General features: G+C 47.8%; 1 protein-coding gene across 1 annotated transcript in view; it reads left to right on the top strand.

Annotated features, from left to right (window-relative positions):
* The window catches only part of SIAH3 (siah E3 ubiquitin protein ligase family member 3), a 73,054-nt gene extending 53,007 nt beyond the window's left edge, over nt 1-20,047 (top strand). Inside the window, exon 2 of the mRNA XM_082675981.1 lies at nt 19,267-20,047. Within this exon, the coding sequence (XP_082532107.1) occupies nt 19,267-19,941 (675 nt within the window). The 3' untranslated portion in view covers nt 19,942-20,047. The remainder of the gene's footprint in view (nt 1-19,266) is intronic.
* The last annotated feature ends 871 nt before the right edge of the window (nt 20,048-20,918 follow it).

Genomic DNA, 20,918 nt, shown 5'->3' with positions numbered 1-20,918 from the left:
AGGGTGATGCTTGTTTATGTATTACTACGTAAAACTCGGAGGAGGAAGCTGTTTCTGAATTCCAAACATGAAAACCCAATTAAACTAAATAGTAGGAAATTACAGGCAGCCATAAAAAATGAAGAATTTATTAATTAAAGCTAAACTCGCTCCTAAAAAATGAATTGAAATACTGTGAAAAGAAAGAAGATAAACCAACTTCCCATTCTGTGCTTAATAATTCCCTCAGAGCATGACATAAATCACAGCAAGATCCTTTTTAACCCACCTCCTAGAGAAATGGAAATAAAAACAAAAATAAACAAATGGGACCTAATGAAACTGTAAAGTTTTGCACAACAAAAGAAACCATAAACAAGACGAAAAGACAACCCTCAGAATGGGAGAAAATATTTGCAAACGAAGCAACTGACAAAGGATTAATCTCCAAAATATACAAGCAGCTCATGCAGCTTAGTATCAAAAAAACAAACAACCCAATCCAAAAACGGGCAGAAGACCTAAATAGACATTTCTCCAAAGAAGATATACGGATTGCCAACAAATACATGAAAGGATGCTCAACATCATGAATTATCAGAGAAATGCAAATGAAAACTACAATGAAATATCATCTCACAGCAGTCAGAATGGCCATCATCAAAAAATCTACAAACAATAAATGCTGGAGAGGGTGTGGAGAAAAGGGAACCCTCTTGCACTGTTGGTGGGAATGTGAATAGATACAGCCACTATGGAGAACAGTAATGGAGGTTCCTTAAAAAACTACAAATAGAACTACCATACGACCCAGCAATCCCACTACTGGGCATATACCCTGAGAAAACCATAATTCAAAAAGAGTCATGTACCACAATGTTCATTGCAGCTCTATTTACAATAGCCAGGACATGGAAGCAACCTAAGTGTCCATCAACAGACGAATGGGTAAAGAAGATGTGGCACACAGATACAATGGAATATTATCCAGCCATAAAAAGAAACGAAATTGAGTTATTTGTAGTGAGGTGGATGAACCCAGAGATTATCATACTAAGTGAAATTAAGTCAGACAGAGAAAGACAAATATGATATCACTCATGTGGAATCTAATTTTTTAAAAATGATGTAAATGAACTTATTTAACAAAACAGAAACAGGCTCACAGATTTCGAAAACAAATTTATGGTTATCAAAGGGGAAATGTCGGTGGGGGGAGGGATAAATTAGGAGCTTGGGATTAACATACAGACACTACTATATATGAAATAGATAACCAACGAGGACCTACTGTAGAGCACAGGGAACTCTAGTCAATACCCTGTAATGACCTTTATGGGAAAAGAATCTGAAAAAGAATGAATATTTGTATATGTATAACTGAATCTCTATGCTATACACCTGAAATTAATGCAACATTGTAAATCAACTATACTCCAATAAAATTAAAAAAAATAATAACACACACACAAAAAAAATTCCCCCAGAGCTATGTCTCCCCCCCTGCCCCTCCTGTGAAGTGGGTCCGTGTTACCAGGTTCTGTCTGGGTACTGGGCACCCCATACGACTGACAAATCAAGCTGTTATCCTGCAGAATAGGGGAGCCAGATCACCTCTATTACGAAGGTGCCCTCAAAGTTTGTTAAAGAATCAGAAACTTGGGCTTCCCTGGTGGTGCAGTGGTTGGGAGTCCGCCTGCCGATGCGGGGAACGCGGGTTCGTGCCCCGGTCCGGGAGGATCCCACATGCCGCGGTGCGGCTGGGCCCGTGAGCCATGGCCGCTGAGCCTGCGCGTCCAGAGCCTGTGCTCCGCAACGGGAGAGGCCACGTCAGTGAGAGGCCCGCGTACCGCAAAAAAAAAAAAAAAAAAAAAAAAGAATCAGAGACTTAAGAGGAATGTCTGAGGTCCTTAAGGACCATCTATTTGATTCCAAAAGAGATGGCCCGGTAGGATCTAAGCGGGCGGGGAAGGGCGGGCCTAGCCCCTTGCTCAACTTCAAAGTGTGGTCTGTGACCCAGCAGGTTTGGCATCCAGGTAGGAGCGCAGAATCTCAGTCCCGGAGCACACCTGCTGAATCGCAGTCTGCGCTTTCACAAGACGCCCGGGTAATTCGCATGCACGCTGCAGTGTTTGAGGACGACGCGTCTAGCCCACTTTCTGCGGAACAGTGAAAGGAGAGTTTTGGGCCTAATGAAACTGCAAGGGATGATATAGGACAGGGGTCCCCAGCTCCTGGGCCGCGGACCGGTACCGGTCAGCAGGAGGTGAGCGCGGGCCAGCGAGCGCAGGTTCACCTGCCGCTCCCCATGGCTCGCGTTACCGCCTGAACTACCCCGCACACCCACCGTCGGTGGAAAAATTGTCTTCCACGAAATCGGTCCCTGGTGCCAAAAAGGTTGGGGTCCGCTGCTATAGCAGAGTTATACAAGTGCAGGGCACGTGCCTTCCCTTCTACAACATCCCCTGAGAGCACTGGGAATGGCAGAGAAATAGGAAGCCATCCCAACCTCCTGGGGTGACCCCAGAGGGGACCCGCGCTGCAGGCGCTGTTCAGGCTGTTGCCGTCCTAGCCTGCAGAGGGCCGAGCCAGAGCCTGGGGACCATCTCCTTCCCCTTGGGCCAGCTGGAGAGTTTGGGACCCTTGTAGAAAGTGAGGACCCTCCAATGGGGGAAACGGGACCAAAACAGGACCAATGTTGAAAGGTAGCCACAGTGAATTCTGTAAAGAAACACACCTCTGGGGACAATTTCAATTGCCTTGAAGTATGTTGGGCTAAATTATCTTTGTGGACACTAATAAACATGTTCCTTAGAGACGCACGGTGACTGTCATGACTCAAAGATGAATATTGGATGAATGAGTTATTAGGGACTGGCCAGACTGCTAACCTCCCAAGCCCAGGGGGCAGCAATTCTCCTTTCTGCCTTCCCATGTCTTCCCCCTTAAGCCTAACTAAGATTTGCATTAAATATGTACGCAGCTACTGGGAGAGCTTTAGAGTCAATGAGACACCGGCCCCCACCTCACTTAAGGGGATTGACTTGGAGCCATCAGCAGGGGTGGGGAGAGCCTCCCTGCAGAGACAGGAGGAGACATTTACTCAGCCAGGCCTCAGCCCGCAGCCAGGGGTTAGTCTCCTCTAATCCTTGGTCCTGCTGTGGTATTAGTTTCAGTCCTTAGCCCCCAATCTGGTCTCAGGAAACAGCCTTCTGCCCCAAGGACCAAAGGGCTAGGCTTGCCAAACTCCAGGCACAGCTGTGAATACCTTCAATCCTTTCCTCTGGTTTCCAGTCTCCCTGGGAGTGTCAGCCAGACCCCACCTTTCAAGAGCAAGGAACTCTTAACTCTCCCTGGATACTCAGAGCCTGTCCCCGTTGTGACTCCCATCCCCATCCTCTAATCGCCCTAGTTATTAGCATCCCAGGCAACCAGATCACTAGAGGATCAAATGAACACATGGGAACATGAAAGAAAAGGTTTTCTGAGTTCTGCCTTAAGCCCCATACGATATGCCCATTTAACAGTGACCTGGAGACAACAGCCATGCACACCCACGCTCCCACTCTTTCTTTTTTGTTTGTTGTTTGGTTTTTCTTCTTTCACGTATAGTGTGCAGTGAAGTACACAATCTCTAGTATATATCCCGACAGATTTTTACATATATATGCATCCAACTAACCACCATCTGGATCAAAAGTTAAAATATTTCCATCTCCCCCGCCAAGAGGTTCCCTCATGTCCCTTCCTAGTCAATATGCTCCCACACAAAGGTCCCACTGTTCAGACCTGTCACCGTAGGTCAGTCATGCATGGTTTTGAACTTCATACACATAGAATCATTAAGTATGTGCTCTTCTATGTCTAGCTTTTCTTAATCAACATGTTTTGGAAATATAGCCACATGTGTAGCAGTCTTGCATTGTCTTGTGATAGCCGGGTAGCATTCCATCGTGGGAATATACTACAGTGCACCCACTGAAAGGACGCTTAGGTGGTTTTTAGACTTCTGGCTACTATGAATTAATCCTTCTATAAATTTCCATGTGTATGTTTTTTGATCACACAATGCTCACTTCTGTCAGGGGCTGAATGCGTAACCAAGATGCGTCTGAGATTGTACTCAATTTACAGGCTCACAAAGTGGCCTGCCCATTTCATGGGTGCTGGCAGAAGACACAACACTCCTGGGTCAGAGGTGAAGGGCCACTTCTCACCCACAGCAAGAGCAGCAGGCAGAGTATCTGCATTTTTGCACCAGTTCTTTGAGACCCAACCCCTAAAGGGTAATTAATGCAGAAAGGGACAAATGATGCCCACACACACAGTAGGGTGTATTACAAATGCTTGGGGAACCCACATTTTTTTATAATGGACAGTAAGCATGCCTGCCTTTAGTTCTGGAGGGAGATAGAATATCTGTGTCCCAAGACTGGAAGCAAATCTGCCTTTGGCTAGGGAGACACTAGCTCTGTATCTCAAGGCTGTTCAGTATTACAAACAGCCTTGAAAACATAGTCTGGAACAAAGGACATTCAATGCCTTGCTTACAAGGTGTACAGAAATGCAAGAGCCCAACAGAGAATTGTTTCCCAACAGGTAAATGCCCAGGAGTGGAACTGCTGAGTCAAAGGGGCTGGCCTACATTTAGTTTTAGCAGATACTGCCAAAAAAGGGGTCCCAAAGTGATTGTACCAATTTATACTCCCATTAGCAGCGTCTGAGGTTTCAACTGCTCCACGTCCTTGCCAGCACCTGGTATTGTTGATCTGTTTCATTTAAGCCAAACAGCCGTACTGATCTGTTTCACTACAGCCATGCCTTTGTTTTTTCAGGAACTCTTCCACATGGCAGATGTCTAGATGCTATTTTTTTTTTTTTTGCAGTACGCGGGCCTCTCACTGTTGGGGCCTCTCCCGTTGCGGAGCACAGGCTCCGGACGCGCAGGCTCAGCGGCCACGGCTCACGGGCCCAGCCGCTCCGCGGCATGTGGGATCTTCCCAGACCCGGGCACGAACCTGCGTCCCCTGCATCGGCAGGCGGACTCTCAACCACTGCGCCACCAGGGAAGCCCCTAGATGTTATTTATAATGATGGTTCAGATCAACATGAATACTATTGCCTTTACCGAATTTTCATTTGTCAACTACATATTAACAGCCATATGCCAGGTGAGCAGTGGGCAGTGTAGATATGAGGCTCCGGGAAGCAGACACACAGGGCAAACTTCTCTCAGGAAACACATTTTAAAGACAGCAAGTAGGATGTGGCTCCTAAGCAGGGGGAGCTGGTCTTAGGGGAAGCACTGCTGTTCAGGCCCGGCCACCATGAGGGGCCCAAGGAGACAGGTTTGCTCAGTGGAGGAGAAAGGGGTGCAATGGTGGGAACACGGGAGGGCCAATGACCAGACCTGCTCATAGGATCACCTGAACTTTCTAGCGGGGCTGCACTGACCAAAATGCTAGTAGATGATGATAACAATGATGATGATGAAAATAACAGCAATCAGTTATTGAGTACGTCCTATGTTCCAGGCACTAAGCTAGGCTCCTTACGTGGATTAAATTACTCTGTACACTGCAGCCAGCACCCACTGGCCAGTGATGAGATGAAAAGACTTAGTAAAAGGCTTTCTGCTAGTGAAAACACTGGTCTTGGATGAGAGCTGTCAGGGAGGTTTTAAGAGAGATTTGGAAGGGCTCTGGTGTTTTTATGATTCCATCCAATTCAGTTTTGTGTCTAGAAATTATGTAGGGTGAATTTCCTTTGCTTACATCTCGATTAGCTAGCTATTCAATAACAATAATAACAATAGTGATGACGGTGATAATGATAATAGTAATAACATCTTCTTACTCTGGGCTAGGCATGATACAATGTACTTTGTATTTCATTCAGTCCTTACTTCAACCCTATGAGATATTACAACTCCCATTTTACAGAGGAAGAAACAACTATGGAGAGGTTAATTAATGAGTCCATGGTCTCACAGTTTTTAGTAGCAAAACCAGGATTCATACCCCAGTGGGTCTGACTTCAAAAATGTTTTCTTTCTACTCTGCAGCACTGTCTTTCCAACTACGCTTGGTCAAACGACACGCTTCTTACTTTAGGGACAGGCTTATAGGAAGGCCTAATTTGCTAAGGATGATTATTGAGAATTAAGCCTGCCGTTGGAAGATGGATTTGTGTGTGTGAAATGACCTGGTGCTCTGCTCTAGATCTGTGCAGCTCTGGTTTTAGTACATGGATACTAAGTTGACAATCATCCTGGGAAAGTCTGCTACCTCCACGTCTGGGGGCAGACACGGCGTTTCCTGACAGTGAGGCCGTCCTCGGGGAGGAAACCAGAATTCTGAGCAGAGGTCCTAAGCAGACAGAGAGGGACCCCCGGCTTCTTTCACAGCCTTGTCGTCTAGAAGATTTAGAGGAATACAGGTGTGTAGGCGTGAGTTTGTCAGCGCTGGGAGATTTGGAGACAGACTGGGAACCAGGATGAGACAGGCTTGAAAGTCCTAGAGGCCAGGCCTCATATTGACACAATAAGCTAGGCCTGATCGCAAGCACGGGTCCAGGGTCAAAGTCTGGTCAGAGTGAGGTCAGGTTTGTTTGTGCTGCATTTTACTTTGACCGCAAATAAGCAGGTCAAAGATACACCCAGGGTCAGGGACACACGAGTGAACACTGCTCTCCAGTGCCGCCCTAGTGCCCTACAGACACCAAAAGTTCATGGTCTCAGCAGCCACAGGCTATGAGAAATTTGCCAGGTCAGAGTTGGACAAAACTCTGATGGGGAGACCTGGGGGCAGGGGGTGGAGGAAGCGGGGAGTGGGGAGAGTCCCTGTCATATCAACATTCCAGTGACACGTGCACTTTACCCAGGTTCTCTAAGATGGAAAAGTTTAAGACCCAAAGGAATTTATCCATTCTTTCAAAACCAAAAAAACCTACTGAGCTCTTTTAGGTATCAGATAATGTTCTAGAGATACAACGGTGAACACAACCAAATTCCTAGTCCCAAGAAATATACATTGCAGTAGGGAAGACAGACGGTACACAAATAAATATATGACCTACACTATATATACTATAATATAATGTTATAAGTATAGAACTGATAAATACTAGGAAGTGAAATAAAGCAGAGTAAGGGGATTGAGAGGGTTTCTTTAACAGATAAGTGAAGGACAGCCTCAGAGTAGAGGAGCAGAGACGTGAATGAAGTGCGAGAGTGAGCCATGTGGGTAGCTGGTGGTGTTCCAAGTAAAGGGAATAGACAGTGCAAAGCCCCTGTGGCAAGTGTGTAGACAGAGTGTTCAAAGAACAGCAAGAGGCCAATGTGCTTAGAGCAGAGTAGCAAAGGGATGCAGGGGGGAAAAGATGAGGCAGAGAGTTAGCTGGGCGTCAGAGGATGTTGGTTCTTTTTCTTTTTTTTTAATTGAAGTATAGTTGACTTACAATGTTGTGCTTGTTTCAGGTGTATAGCAAAGTGATTCAGCAAAGTGATTCGGTTATACATATAAGAATATATATATATATATTCGTTTTCAGATTCTTCTCCATTATAGGTTATTACAAGTATTGACTATAGTCCCCTGTGCTATAGGTCCTTACTGTTTATCTATTTTATATATAGTAGTGTGTATCTGTTAATCCCAAACTCTTATCACTCCTCTTCTCTTTCCCCTTTGGTAACAATAAGTTTGTTTTCTATGTCTGTGAATCTATTTCTGTTTTGAAAATAAGTCCATTTATATCACTCTTTTGGATTCCACATATATGTGATATGATATTGTTCTCTGACTTACTTCACTTAGTATGATAATCTCTAGGTCCATCTATGTTGCTGCAAATGGTATTATTTCATTCTTTTTTTATGACTGATATTCCATTGCGTATATATACCCAAGCTTCTTTATCCATTCACCTGTTGATAGCCATTTAGGCTGCTTCCTTGTCTCGGCTACTGTAGACAATGATGCTATGAACATTGGGGTACATATATCTTTTTGAATTAGAGTTTTCGTCTTTTCTGGATATATGCCCAGGAGTGGGATTGCTGGATCATATGGTAGCTCTATTTTTAGTTTTTTAAGAAACCTCTGTACTGTTCTCCATAGTGGCTACATCAATTTATATTCCCACTAACAGTGTAGGAGGCTGCCCTTTTCTCCACACCCTCTCCAGCATTTATTATTTGTAGACTTTTTGATGATGGCCATTCTGACCGGTGTAAGGTGATACTTCATTGTAGTTTTTTGTTGTTTTGTTGTTGTTTTTTGCGGTACGCGGGCCTCTCACCGTTGTGGCCTCTCCCGTTGTGGAGCACAGGCTCCGGACGCACAGGCTCAGCAGCCATGGCTCACGGGCCCAGCCGCTCCGCGGCATGTGGGATCCTCCCGGACCGGGGCACGAACCTGTGTCCCCGGCATCGGCAGGCAGACTCCCAACCACTGCGCCACCAGGGAAGCCCTTCATTGTAGTTTTGATTTGCATTTCTGCAATAATTAGTGATGTTGAGCATCTTTTCATGTGCCTATTGGCCATCTGTATGTCTTTTAGAGTATGTTGGTTCTTGATGGCATGGATAGGGAGTTTGTGTTTCACTCTGATACTGATGGAAAACTATTAAAAGATTTTGTGAGAAAAGTTACAGTGTGTATGAGGCCAAGAACGGATGCAGGAAGACTTGTGTATTCATTTCTTAGGGTTGCCATACAAAACCACAAACTTGGTGGCTCAAAATAACAGAAATTTATTTTCACACACTTTTAGAGGCCAAAATGGTAAAAATCAAGTTGTCAGCAGGGCCTTGCTCCCTCTGAAGGCTCGAGGAGAGAATCCTTCCTTGCTCTGGTTCTGGTGGCTCCGGGCATTCTTTGGCTGTAGCAGCATTATTCCAACCTCCACCTCTATCTTCACATGGTCTTCTCGTCTGTGTCTGTGTCTTCTCTTCTGTCTCTTCTAAGAACACTTGTCATTGGATTTGGGGCCTGCCTGGATAATCCAGGGCGATCTCATCTTGAAATCCTTAATTTATCTAGATCTACAGAGACCGTTTTCTCAAATAAAGTCACATTCTCAATTCCAGGGGTTACCATGTGGACACCTTTTGGAGGCCACCTTTCAACCCACTACCTCTAGTCAGGAGGCTATCACAGTAGCCCAGAAAGGCGGTAAGGGTGACTTGCCTTAGAGTGGTGGCAGGCAGATGGTGAGAAGTGGTTGGATTGTATTAGGGTGACAGCTCAATGGAGAGGATTCACTCGTTCATCATCTCCACAAATATTTCTCGGGTTCCTACCATGTTCCAAGCACTGCCGGCACTGAGGATACAGCACGGAAGAAACAGATGCAACACTCAACCACCTGAGCTCACATCATGGTCCAGCAGCAAAACACATAAGTGTGCTGTGTGTCATAAAGGAACACGCAGCAGACAGAGCAGCCCTAGTCAGTACAGAACATGGAAGGAGGAATACAACTTAGCCAGGCCAAAGGGTACCCCGGGGGTGGGAGATGGGGAGGGTTGAGAGCCCTGGTGGAGAGAGCTGAATTTGTGGAGTTCCTGGTCACAATGTCTTTAAAGAACCAGACAAACAAGGGTGGCATGTGGCCTTGGGGCAGCCTGGCCATCAGAATGTCTCAGACCACCCAGGACATACCGCTGTCCACTCGTAGCCTGCCAACACATCTGCTTCTGAAGTTTGCGTTTGCATGTGTAACCATTTTAGCGACCCACCCCCTCCCTAACTTTATGGCCCCGGATCCTACCATAGCGGCACCAGGTACATGAGCAAAATTGTTGCCCACAACCCGAGGTTATCCAGATCAGGTGAGACTGCTGCCAGCATGCTACGTATACCACCCTTGAGTCACCCCCAGGGTCCTTAAGTAATCCTACCCAGACCCCTGCAGTTAACGGGTCTTCAGCTAACCAAATCCTAACCTTTAAATTGCTCACACAGACCCTGGGTTTCACTTGCCAGCTGCAGACATAAAAGTCTGACTACTCAAGAAGTTGCTTTTCAGGAAAGGTCTTTCATCGGCGACATTCACAAAACTCATTAGCATCTCAAAACCTCGCAGATAAAAGGCAGAGTCAAAGAATAAATGGAAATGAGCAGGATTCCTCTGCTGTGTGGTTTGACTACAGGCCCGCCCCTAATGTTTGCGGGGCTCTAGGCAAAAGTGAAGGCGGAAGCCCACACACTGCATGTCTAAACACTTAAAAGATCAAGGTAAGAGACACTTAAAATATGGCGTACCCTCCTACTTTAATAATTAACCCTTCATAACGATCTGGATGGCCACAGCCCCCCGTCCGCAACCCGTCTCACTTTCTTCCTAATGAGGCTTCATGCTGCACTGAAATGAGTCCCAGGCAAAGGCAAGTGGACACCCTAGCCCACACATCCAAGCCCCAAATAGTCCCCCATGGGCCACACCTCATGTCTAACGGTCCGCCTTCGGGATAATGGATCCCAGAAATAGCACAGGCTCCCAGAAGCTGACTCAGAGCCACTGGGTAGGGAATTCCAGATCCCAGTTATCTGGAGTATGGTCTGGAAGGGCCAGTTCAGGGCACTGGGTGGGTACAACCCATTAGTCCCCCCACCTTATGGGGAAGGGGAAAACTGGGGGAGGGCCCATAATCTTTGGTTGGATTGAAGTTACTTCCTGCTGATTGTTAACAGAAACTGGAAGTATGGGGGCATCCAACCTTTAGTTAGGTCACTGGTCCTGCCGGAGTGCCAGAGGGGAAAGCGGGTCTAGACCAATCGAAGAGGGTTAGATTAAGACAATCCAAGACAGTCTGCTGGATCCAGGGCTGTCCTTCCCAAACAAACTGTAAGAAACAATCTGCTATTGATAAAGGGGATGCTTAGGGCTCCGAATAATCTCTATACAGAGTAAAAGCAAAGAAAGTCCCTCGCTGGCATGAGAAGTTCCTCCTTCGAGGCTGTTATTTGACTTCCCATGATGGCAGCTGGGTACATTTCAGTGTCCTGCCCCTGGTCAGGTCCCACTGTCCCATCACTGTCGGGTTCTGGGTGAGGAGCCACCAGGAGACCTACCTGACAAGCCAACAGCTATGGCCTCCCGTGCACGTGCGCACACATACACGCACACACACCACGCCACACATACGTCTACAGGAAGGAAGGGTAGAGAACAGAGCCTCTGACTGAAGACGAGCAGCCTTTCCATGGATATAGTGCAGGACACGGTTCCATTCATGAATCGTTCATTCGTTCATTCAAGCAACAAATACTCAGGGAGAGTCTAGTAGATGCCAGACACTGCACGGTGCTGGCATTGCCCATCACGTGGCTAAGCACTGAGCAAACTAAACCCTGTCCCTGCCCTCTGACTTCCAACCTAGCTAAGAAGAGAAAGCCACGCACTAGTGATTTTCAAAACGAGTTGAAATTAAAAAATGAATTGTACGGACAGATCTTGACCACTGCTTGACTTCTCAGGTCAGGGAGGGAGGCAGCATCCCCATCTCACAGGGGCTGATGGTCCCAAAGTGACAATACCAGTTGGGACCATGATGGAGGCATGCTGGGTGGTCATGGGCCAGGATCTAGGAACTAAAGAAAGGCCTGGGGTGCTTGAGGACTGAGTCATATTTTTTGTTTTCACAATGTCGTCCACACATTTCTTCACAGCCTCTCACAGAGCCAGAGTCTGAATTTATAAGACGACCAGCTGAGTCACGAGCCTTTTGAGACCATAGGACCAGTGCCGGTGTAGACATCTGTATGAACCCCTTTCATTGTTTTTCACCCATGGACCTTGGGTTCTAAAAATTTGATCCACCCACATTTTTATCTTCCTCTTTTCACAGTAATAACTCACTTTCCTCTGTTTTATTTCTGGCATATAACACTCAGGACTCAAGGCTTCTGTGTGTTTGCTAACAAGTGTCTCCTTGCTCAATTTACATAATTTTAATTGCCAGTGAGGAAAGTTTGTATGCAGTGATCTACCAGGAGCAAGATTCTGATACTCTTAGAGATGGTACCAGACCACGGTAAGTCCTTGACTCAGTGGCCGGAGGCAGAAATAGTCAGGGAACAAGCTTCCGGGCTCGTCCCTAAAGTGTGGAATTCCTCTGAAGTGTTTTAAACAATCTTCGTAGCTTGAAAACCAGGAATTTCATCAAGGAGAGTCCATTTCTAGCATCTACTATGCTGAGTAACAAAATACTAATTTCACCAATGGAAACCTCTGTGGAAATGGTAATTAGCAGCATCTGGTGTGGATCAGAAATACGGGTACTAATTGAAGCAACTGTAGTCGTTATCTCTGGAGTCTGGTCTTTCGGATAAAATGTTAGGTGATCACCTTGAAGTGAGAATTCCTGATTAGGGAATTGACAGCCCCTGGAGTGTAGGTTAAAAATGTACACATTCCTGTCACATTCTCTCTATGAAAGCCTTTTAAAGAAAATTACAGACATTATCATGCTGCCCACACGAAGCTCTCATTCATTCTGTGTTCTAAGTATAACCGTCTGGGGGGAAAGGAGCATGAGACACATTTTCTAAGGAAGACAGTCTATCCCAGGCAATAAAAGCCCCTTTGTTGTTTTCTATCTCCGTGTAACTTATTTCTCAACTGTTTGCTGGAAGCTTTCCAGAGTCCTCCTGGGTTTCATATGCACAGTCATGCTAGGTTTTGCGGAAGAGGGGTGGAGAGGTGGGTGTCCCAGGAAAATGGAAAGTGGAACACTAAACCTTCAGCCTTGACCATCCTTCTGAGAAACGGAGGGGATTTTTAAAGACTACAGAGTGGGACCTGGAGCGGGTACAGATACTCACCCTTCTCTGCAGACCCGATTCCCAACTAGGTTCCAGCCTCCCTTCTTTTTTTTTTTAGCATCTTTATTAGAGTATAATTGCTTTACAATGGTGTGTTAGTTTCTGCTGTATAGCTAAGTGGATCAGCTATATGTATACATATATCCCCATATCTCCTCCCTCTTGCGTCTCCCTCCCTCCCTCCCTATCCCACCCCTCTAGGTGGTCACAAAGCACGGAGCTGATCTCCCTGTGCTATGCGGCTGCTTCCCACTAGCTATCTATTTTACATTTGGTAGGGTATATATGTCAGTGCCACTCTCTCACTTCGTCCCAGCTTACCCTTCCCCCTCCCCGTGGCCTCAAGTCCATTCTCTCGTAGGTCTGTGTCTTTATTCCTGTCCTGCCCCTAGGTTCTTCAAAAACCTTTTTTTTAGATTCCATATATATGTGTTGGCATATGGTATTTGTTTTTCTCTTTCTGACTTACTTCACTCTGTATGACAGTCTCTAGGTCCATCCACCTCACTACAAATAACTCAATTTCATTTCTTTTTATGGCTGAGTAATATTCCACTGTATATATGTGCCACATCTTCTTTATCCATTCATCTGTCGATGGACACTTAGGTTGCTTCCATGTCCTGGCTATTGTAAATAGAGCTGCAATGAACATCGTGGTACATGAATCTTTTTGAATTATGGTTTTCTCAGGGTATATGCCCAGTAGTGGGATTGCTGGGTCGTATCAGCCTCCCTTCTTTGCAGACCTGATTCCCAACTAAGTTCCATCCTTGACTTTATCCCAATGTTCTGATATCTGCCCTGAAATGTTACTCCTCCCCGCTCTTCTCTCCTGTGTGTGAGATACATCGATAGCATCGCTGCCTCTCCCCTTCCCCCCTGTACTGAAAGCTTCACTTCATTAATTCTCACAAATAGGGGCACGAGCAAATGCAAAGCACATGCCCGTCGTTATTTTTTTAGAGCATTTATTCTTTTTGATGTGGACCATGTTTAAAGTCTTCATTGAATTTGTTACAGTACTGCTTCTATTTTATGTTTTGGTTTTCTGGCTGCAAGGCATGTGGGATCTTAGCTCCCCGACCAGGGGTCGAACCCACACCCCCTGCATTGGAAGGAGAAGTCTTAACCACTGGACCACCAGAGAAGTCCCACACATGCCTGTCATTTGAAATTGGGTGCAAAACATCTGCCTTCAGCTGAAATGCATTAATTAGCATGGCTCGGTTCCTGGAATCAAGTGGAAGGAGAGAGCAGTCCTCCAAATGAGCTCACTGGCCAGAGGGAACAGATGCTGGAGAAAGGGTCACGTGGTTTTCCAGGGGCAGGTTTCCTCTTTGGGTGCCAGGATATGTAGGGATAGCCATTACCAACCATGGGAGTGTGGCTGATGAAATTAAGGAAGGCATTTTTAAATTCAATTACACCCTCAGTGGAAATGCTCTCACTAATGCTTGGGGAGAGAATTATACCCAGTCCATAAAGCCTAACATTTCTAAACCCAATTTTGCGAATTATTCTAAAGGTTGATTCAAGGTCTCTCTTCCAAATGGGAAGTTAAATATGGCCAATGGAAGGAAGACATCCGCAGACTGACTGAGGGGTTTATCAGCCTGTAAGAGTTTTAATTAATGTAATCACTAATGTTGCATTAACAGTTTAGTGAAGGAAAGTAATTACTCACACATCCGCTGTATCAGATGGGAAGATTAGAATTCATTTTCCAAAACGATTAGCATTTTGCCAATTAAAAGAATCCCTTCTCCCTGCCAGCAGCCCTGTGACCTCGCTCAGCCGAAGATCATTTAAATGAAACATATTTTGCATCAGAAGATAGAGCAGGAAGAAATGGAGAATTAAGGCTGTGTTTATTCCTAGCGCCTTCTCAGGGCACAGCAAGCGCAGGGGTCTCCGTGAGTTGATAATGTCTCGCTTTATCTGCATAGTCAGTCACTTTGGATTATACCACTGGCTGCTCTGTTACCCTGCAACAATTAAACAACGGAAAGGCCAGTGGAAGACGAGGCCAAAAGGAAGCAAGGGGAGAGTCTGGGTGGAATGGCCAAGCCTAGGGTCCAGTGGTTGGACAAGTGCCAGGACTCACTGTTGCCCCATCCTGAGTGACAGCTGGAACCGGCTCTGTTGGTGTGCTTGGGCCATCATGCTGCCCACACGGGCTCCCTAAAGTGTGAAGCTATGTCCCTTGAGCCCTCCTACGGATGGCCCCTGAGTGTTGGGTGTCATCTCCGTGCCAAGACTTTGGCAATATGGTCTGACAGCTCTCCAGCCCCCCTCCTCACCATCTCTGGCAGATCCTCTAGTGACAGCCACTTGGAACTTTTCATTTCTTAAAAATCCCATAGTTGGGGCTTCCCTGGTAGCACAGTGGCTGAGAGTCCACCTGCCGATGCAGGGGACGCGGGTTCGTGCCCCGGTCTGGGAAGATCCCACATGCCGCAGAGCGGCTGGGCCCGTGAGCCATGGCCGCTGAGCCTGCGCGTCCGGAGCCTGTGCTCTGCAACGGGAGAGGCCACAACAGTGAGAGGCCCGCATACCGCAAAAAAAAAAAAAAAAAAAAAAAAAAAAATCCCACGGTCTTTCAGATCCAGCTCCTTGGAACCTGTTATTCACCCCATCAGCAAACCTTTTGCCTACTTTGTTAGAGCATCACCCTTCCTGCTTCGCCCAGGGTAAATGGCACTGGGCACTGACTAGAATAGCTACGGCCCCCACTTTGCACACTCAGAGCCCCTCCGGTCCTGCACTTTTGCATTGTGTTATATTATACTAATCACAGTGAGCTATTGAGACAGGAACTGGGATCGTACTCTGCTCAGTATTCTCAGCCTGTGCTGAGGCGGTGCACGTGTCAGCTGCTGTATCCATTCTTGTCGAACGGCTTAATGATCGTGGGCATATATTAGCCCTCCCTGCCTCCCCCCGTCAGCCTCATCGAAGGTCAGCCTAGGAGGCCCAGACTGGTCGGATCAGCTAACATCACAAAGGAGGGAACTGAGACATTTGCATACGGATGGGCATTCCCTCTTCACATGTGCTCCTCACTGGTGAAGCGCCGTTTCCAATGGGGGCTGACCCTCGCTGAGTGCACCGCCTGGGCTTCCTTCTGCTATGTCTCTGACTGCGTTTAGCCAATGGGAGGCATGGCGGGAGACTGGGGTCGGGGAAGAACGGGAGGTTGAGGTGTTTCTTCCTCATGCCCTCCTTACTTTGGTTTCACATCTCTGATACTAGCTGCACAGAACAGGATGGAGAAGACGGAAGATGCATCTGCAGAAGGGCAGAGAATAGCCCAGAGGCCATTTCTGAGATGGGAATTTCAGGATATTCCGTCACCATGCATCGGCATGGGACAGGAGGCCCCAGTCAAGTGCTATGTTGGGGTCTCCAGACCCTTCCGGTGGCCTGTGTTCAGCCCAGAGTGCTGCCCAGGTGCGAGGGTCAGCTGACCAGTACCAAGGCAGGCAGCCACGGACCGAGGGGGAAGGCCACCGAAACGCTTCATCCCAAACCGTGTCCAAATGGAAATGCCTTACTGATGTAATACTTGATGTGGTCATTAAAGCTGTTTGACAGGCACTGTTTCATTTGATCCCTTGACAACCCTATGAAATAAATATTTTGCTGATGGGGCAACTGACTTAATCAAGGCTGCTGGACAAGTAAACGGTGGAACAGACCAAAGTTGGCCAACATCCAGCTGGTGACCTTCCCAGGCTATGATCAATATCACCTTTAACTGATCTGGGCTCCATTCCCATCTGCACCCCTTATAAGCTGTGTGACCCTGGGCAAGTGACTCAACCTCTCTGTGTCCGTTCCTTCATCTAGAAGGCACACATAACATGTTTCTCTCGTGACTGCTGTGACCTAAATGAGGGTGGGGGGGCTTCTCAGAGGCTGGGAGAGGGGACAGCATTTGAGGCTTTCCATGAGAAGCCAACACCAGGTCCTCTTGAGCGAAACAGAAGAGGCTGACCTTCTGCCTGGCCTGTTGGGAGGACCTGGGAGGAGTCCTTGCATCTGGCTGGTGGAGTGTATGAGCCTGGGCTACTTGTACAATCCCAAGGGATCCTAGGAATTGGCCCCCCTCCTTCACCGGTTGACTAAATGATATCAGCCACCAGCAGGCAGGTAGGAACTAAGCCGGATTTAACTTTTTTTAAAAGTAAGAAAATTGATCTTTTCTGTGAGAAATTAAATAACGACACAAAAAATATCTACTTTCCACAGCGCCTAACACTTAGTAGACGCTACCTACTAGTTAATTCCCTTCCCCATATTTAACACTAAAGGCTGAGTCAGTCTCATCACTAGCAGGATTCTGGAACACAGCCTTTCCATCAAGGGGAAGACACTGTCCCCCTTGGGGCAGGTGGCTTGGCGGGTGTGCAGGATGGGTGATGACAGGCTGCCCAGTAGCTGCTGCGCAGGAGCTACTGGAAGGGCCCTGACCCTCCAGGTCAGCTGGGCTCCCGGCGGAGGAGAGCGCAGGGGCGAACAACTCCAGAACAGAGCTAGTCGGGCCCCCAGTGTGTGTGTATGTGTCCCTGGGTGCTCTAAAGAAAGGGAAGCTCGCCAGGCCTCCAGCCACTCTCTGAGCCCGAGGAGATGGCCGTAACAGCGATGAGCATGAAAGACAGACCATCACTCATCACCCTGGTCCTCTACATGCTGGCAAGGAACTGAAGCGAGGCAAGTGCCCAGAGGCACCCGAAGTCCAGAGGGGCTTGGAGAGCGAACCCGAGGGCAGCGCAGAGAAGGCTGCCACTGCAGACCGGCCACCTCCCCTGCACAGCCCAGATCCCACAGACTAATTAAAGAAAAAAACCCTCAAAGAATGGGGGAGGGAGCTGGAGGTGGGATTATCGAGGGGAGGGCAGTTGCTGTGTTCAGAGTCATGAGGCGTGAAAATGAATCCCATCTTTCACTTCCCAGCTTTGTAACCTTGGGCACGTGACTACTGAAGCCTGTTTCTTCAACTGAAAAACAGGAATCACAGTCCTTGTGCCAGGGAGGAGCCTTTTCAAAACCGTAACTAATTAGACACGCACTAATGTCTGTACCACCTACACCGAGAAACGCAGTGTTGATTTTGCTCACAGCTGTATCTCTGGGTCTGGTCGTGGCAGGTGCTCAGTAAATGCTTACTGATCCCTGATCAGAAAGTGTTGTCACAGCTCCTGATGTTTTGAGGGCATTGGTGGGCACGTTGTCATGAAGAACAAAAGGTCGAGAGAGTCTCAGGGTGGAAGCTGCCTAGTGGCTAGTCCCTGGCAAGTTGCTCTGGAACAGTGAGCCTAACGCAGGACAGAAGTGTGCCTGGTGGGGCAAAGTCCCAGGAGTCATAGCTCAGGCTCCCTCCCTGGGGACTGTGGTCCAGCTGCACACAAACAGCTCGGGGATCCATGGTTGCCTTACTACCCAGAAGGGCACCGCAGATAGCACAACCCCTGGCAGCACTGGAAGGACAAATAGGTATTTACCAAAATTTTGTTCTAAAAATAATAGTAATGATAAAATAGAGGGGAAAAAATCCATTGACTTCCAGTCCCTTCACAAAAATATCAACAGTATCAAAAAAGCACAAAAAAAATTGATTTCTTTGTTCTTTATGACTAATGACCATCAATCCAAGTTATTTGAAGGGTAAAACTGCCTGAGTATCTAATTGAAGAATCAGAAAGGCAGAAAGATTGCATTTTCTTGGATGAGTTTTCAGAATCTCAACCACCCAAGGCATCCACCGTGTCCCTCATTGTTTTAAAGTTTTGTTTTCTTTTTTTTTTTTTTTTTTTTTTTTTGCAGTATGCGGGGCCTCTCACTGTTGTGGCCTCTCCCGTTGCGGAGCACAGGCTCCGGACGCACAAGCTCAGCGGCTATGGGTCACAGGCCCAGCCGCTCCGCGGCATGTGGGATCTTCCCGGACCGGGGCACGAACCCGCGTCCCCTGCATCGGCAGGCGGACTCTCAACCACTGCGCCACCAGGAAAGCCCTGTTTTCTTTTTTAAATATACTAATACGTTTGGAAAATCTCTTCTTGCAGGAGGAATCTCTTGAAGAAGCTTCTATTTCCGATTGGGTAAATTTACATTCTATACTGAAATGAAATGACTTGGAGAAGACTTCAGCATCTAAATCTGGCAAAACATTCAAAACAATGAATTCTGTCTCATTAAAATATTTGTCAAAGCAGATAATAACAAGTGTTGGCAAGGACGTGGAGAAATTGGAACTCTCTTAGATGCCTGATGGGGATGTAGAACGGTGCTGCCATTTTGGAAAACAGTCTGGCAGGTCTCATTTTTTTAAGAAATAGAGCTTTCTCTACCGGTAAGGGAGAGTCTGCTTTCCACATTCTGAACACCGGGGGAGTCTCAGCCAGGCTGAGAGACTGATCTCACCGCCACTAACGTTCTTCTCTTTCGCCTACAGTATGTGTCCGGCCGATGCGCCGTCACCCAGAGCGCCCCGGAGCCCGGCAGCTTCCCCCCTCACCTCCTCCCCCCACTCCTCCGCCACCACGCCCGCCAGCCCCACCTCCGCCACCACGCCCGCCCTCACCACCACCCCCCGCACCAGGAGGCGGGGCTACACGCTGCCCAGGTGACGCCCTGCACCTGCCCCTTGTTCTCCTGCCAGTGGGAAGGCCACCTGGAGGTGGTGGTGCCCCACCTGCGGCAGATGCACAGGGTGGACATCCTCCAGGGAGCCGAGATCGTCTTCCTGGCCACGGACATGCACCTCCCGGCACCGGCCGACTGGATCATCGTGCACTCCTGCCTCGGCCACCACTTTCTGCTGGTGCTTAGAAAACGGGAGAGGCATGCAGGGCACCCCCAGTTCTTCGCCACCATGATGCTCATCGGGACCCCCACCCAGGCCGACTGCTTCACCTACCGCCTGGAGCTCAACAGAAACCACCGGCGTCTCAAGTGGGAGGCCACCCCCAGGTCTGTGCTGGAGTGCGTGGACTCGGTGATCACTGACGGGGACTGCCTCGTCCTCAACACCTCGCTGGCCCAGCTCTTCTCCGACAACGGCAGCCTTGCCATCGGGATTGCCATCACTGCGGCGACGGAGGTCTGCTCCTCGGAAGCTGAGATGTGAAGCAGAGGCCCCGGACGGTCACGTGCAGTCCCCGCTTCCCCGAGGAACTCTGCCTGGGCCCTTGGATCTCAGAAGGCCAGGACTCCAGGCTCCTTTCTATCCTTCTCCCTCCTCTCCTTCCTTCCTTTCTTTTTTTGTCTCAGGTACTTTGTGGTATTTGGTATTCGTCTGCCATGGGCATTATATTACGTAAACATCTTGTGATTCAAGATCTGGGTGTGAGGTTTGTCCTGATTTGTTGGTATAGTTTTATAGAACACTTTTAATCGGATTCAGTCAGAATGGTGATTTCTCGCCACCGTCTCCTTGCAATTCCCTTCTCCGCTGCTTCTAAATCGAGCAAAAGTCACCAAGGTCACAAAGCAGACTCTTGGGGTTGAAAGGAGACAGTGTCCAAATCATTTCTTGCTTCTCTTTTTAATCTATTTCAGAGTGAGCTAACTCTGAAATGCGTGCCGACAGCAGATTAGGGAACGGGACATGGCCAGCTCGGGGGTATGTATTTCAGACCAACCAGACGCAAGTCTGCCACCTTCCCAGGAACCTCAGGGGCCACGCTGCCTGGACACAAGGAGATGGCGTCTCCTCCGAAGGCCAGGGTGCCGGACTGCAGGCGTCACCACGCCATGTGTCCTCTGGCTTGATCCCGGGGCTGGGGGGAACGGGCAGAGGTTGAACCCTCTTTTGCCAGGCTGTTATGAGCTTGCTGTCAGCCCGGGCCATCTTTTCCTGCTCCGAAATCAAAGGCCTCAAGGGTTTGGTGCTTTCTTGAAAATCTCTTTGCCGTCTGTTGAGCAATTCATAGAAAAGGATGGGCAAGATGCAGGGGAAGAGAAGCAGTGGAAAAAGCGAAGGATAAAATGAATCTCCCACCTCTGGGAGGGCGTTCTCTCCTGAGAGAGCTTTATTATCAAGTTATAAAATCCACCAATCCTTTCCCTGGGGTGGAGCACGTTTGTATCAGGCAAAGAGCCCTC

Source organism: Grampus griseus (genome assembly GCF_964374135.1).
Source record: "Grampus griseus genome assembly, chromosome: 18".
Classification (NCBI taxonomy): domain Eukaryota; kingdom Metazoa; phylum Chordata; class Mammalia; order Artiodactyla; family Delphinidae; genus Grampus; species Grampus griseus.
This window is presented reverse-complemented; position numbering and strand designations above follow the sequence as displayed.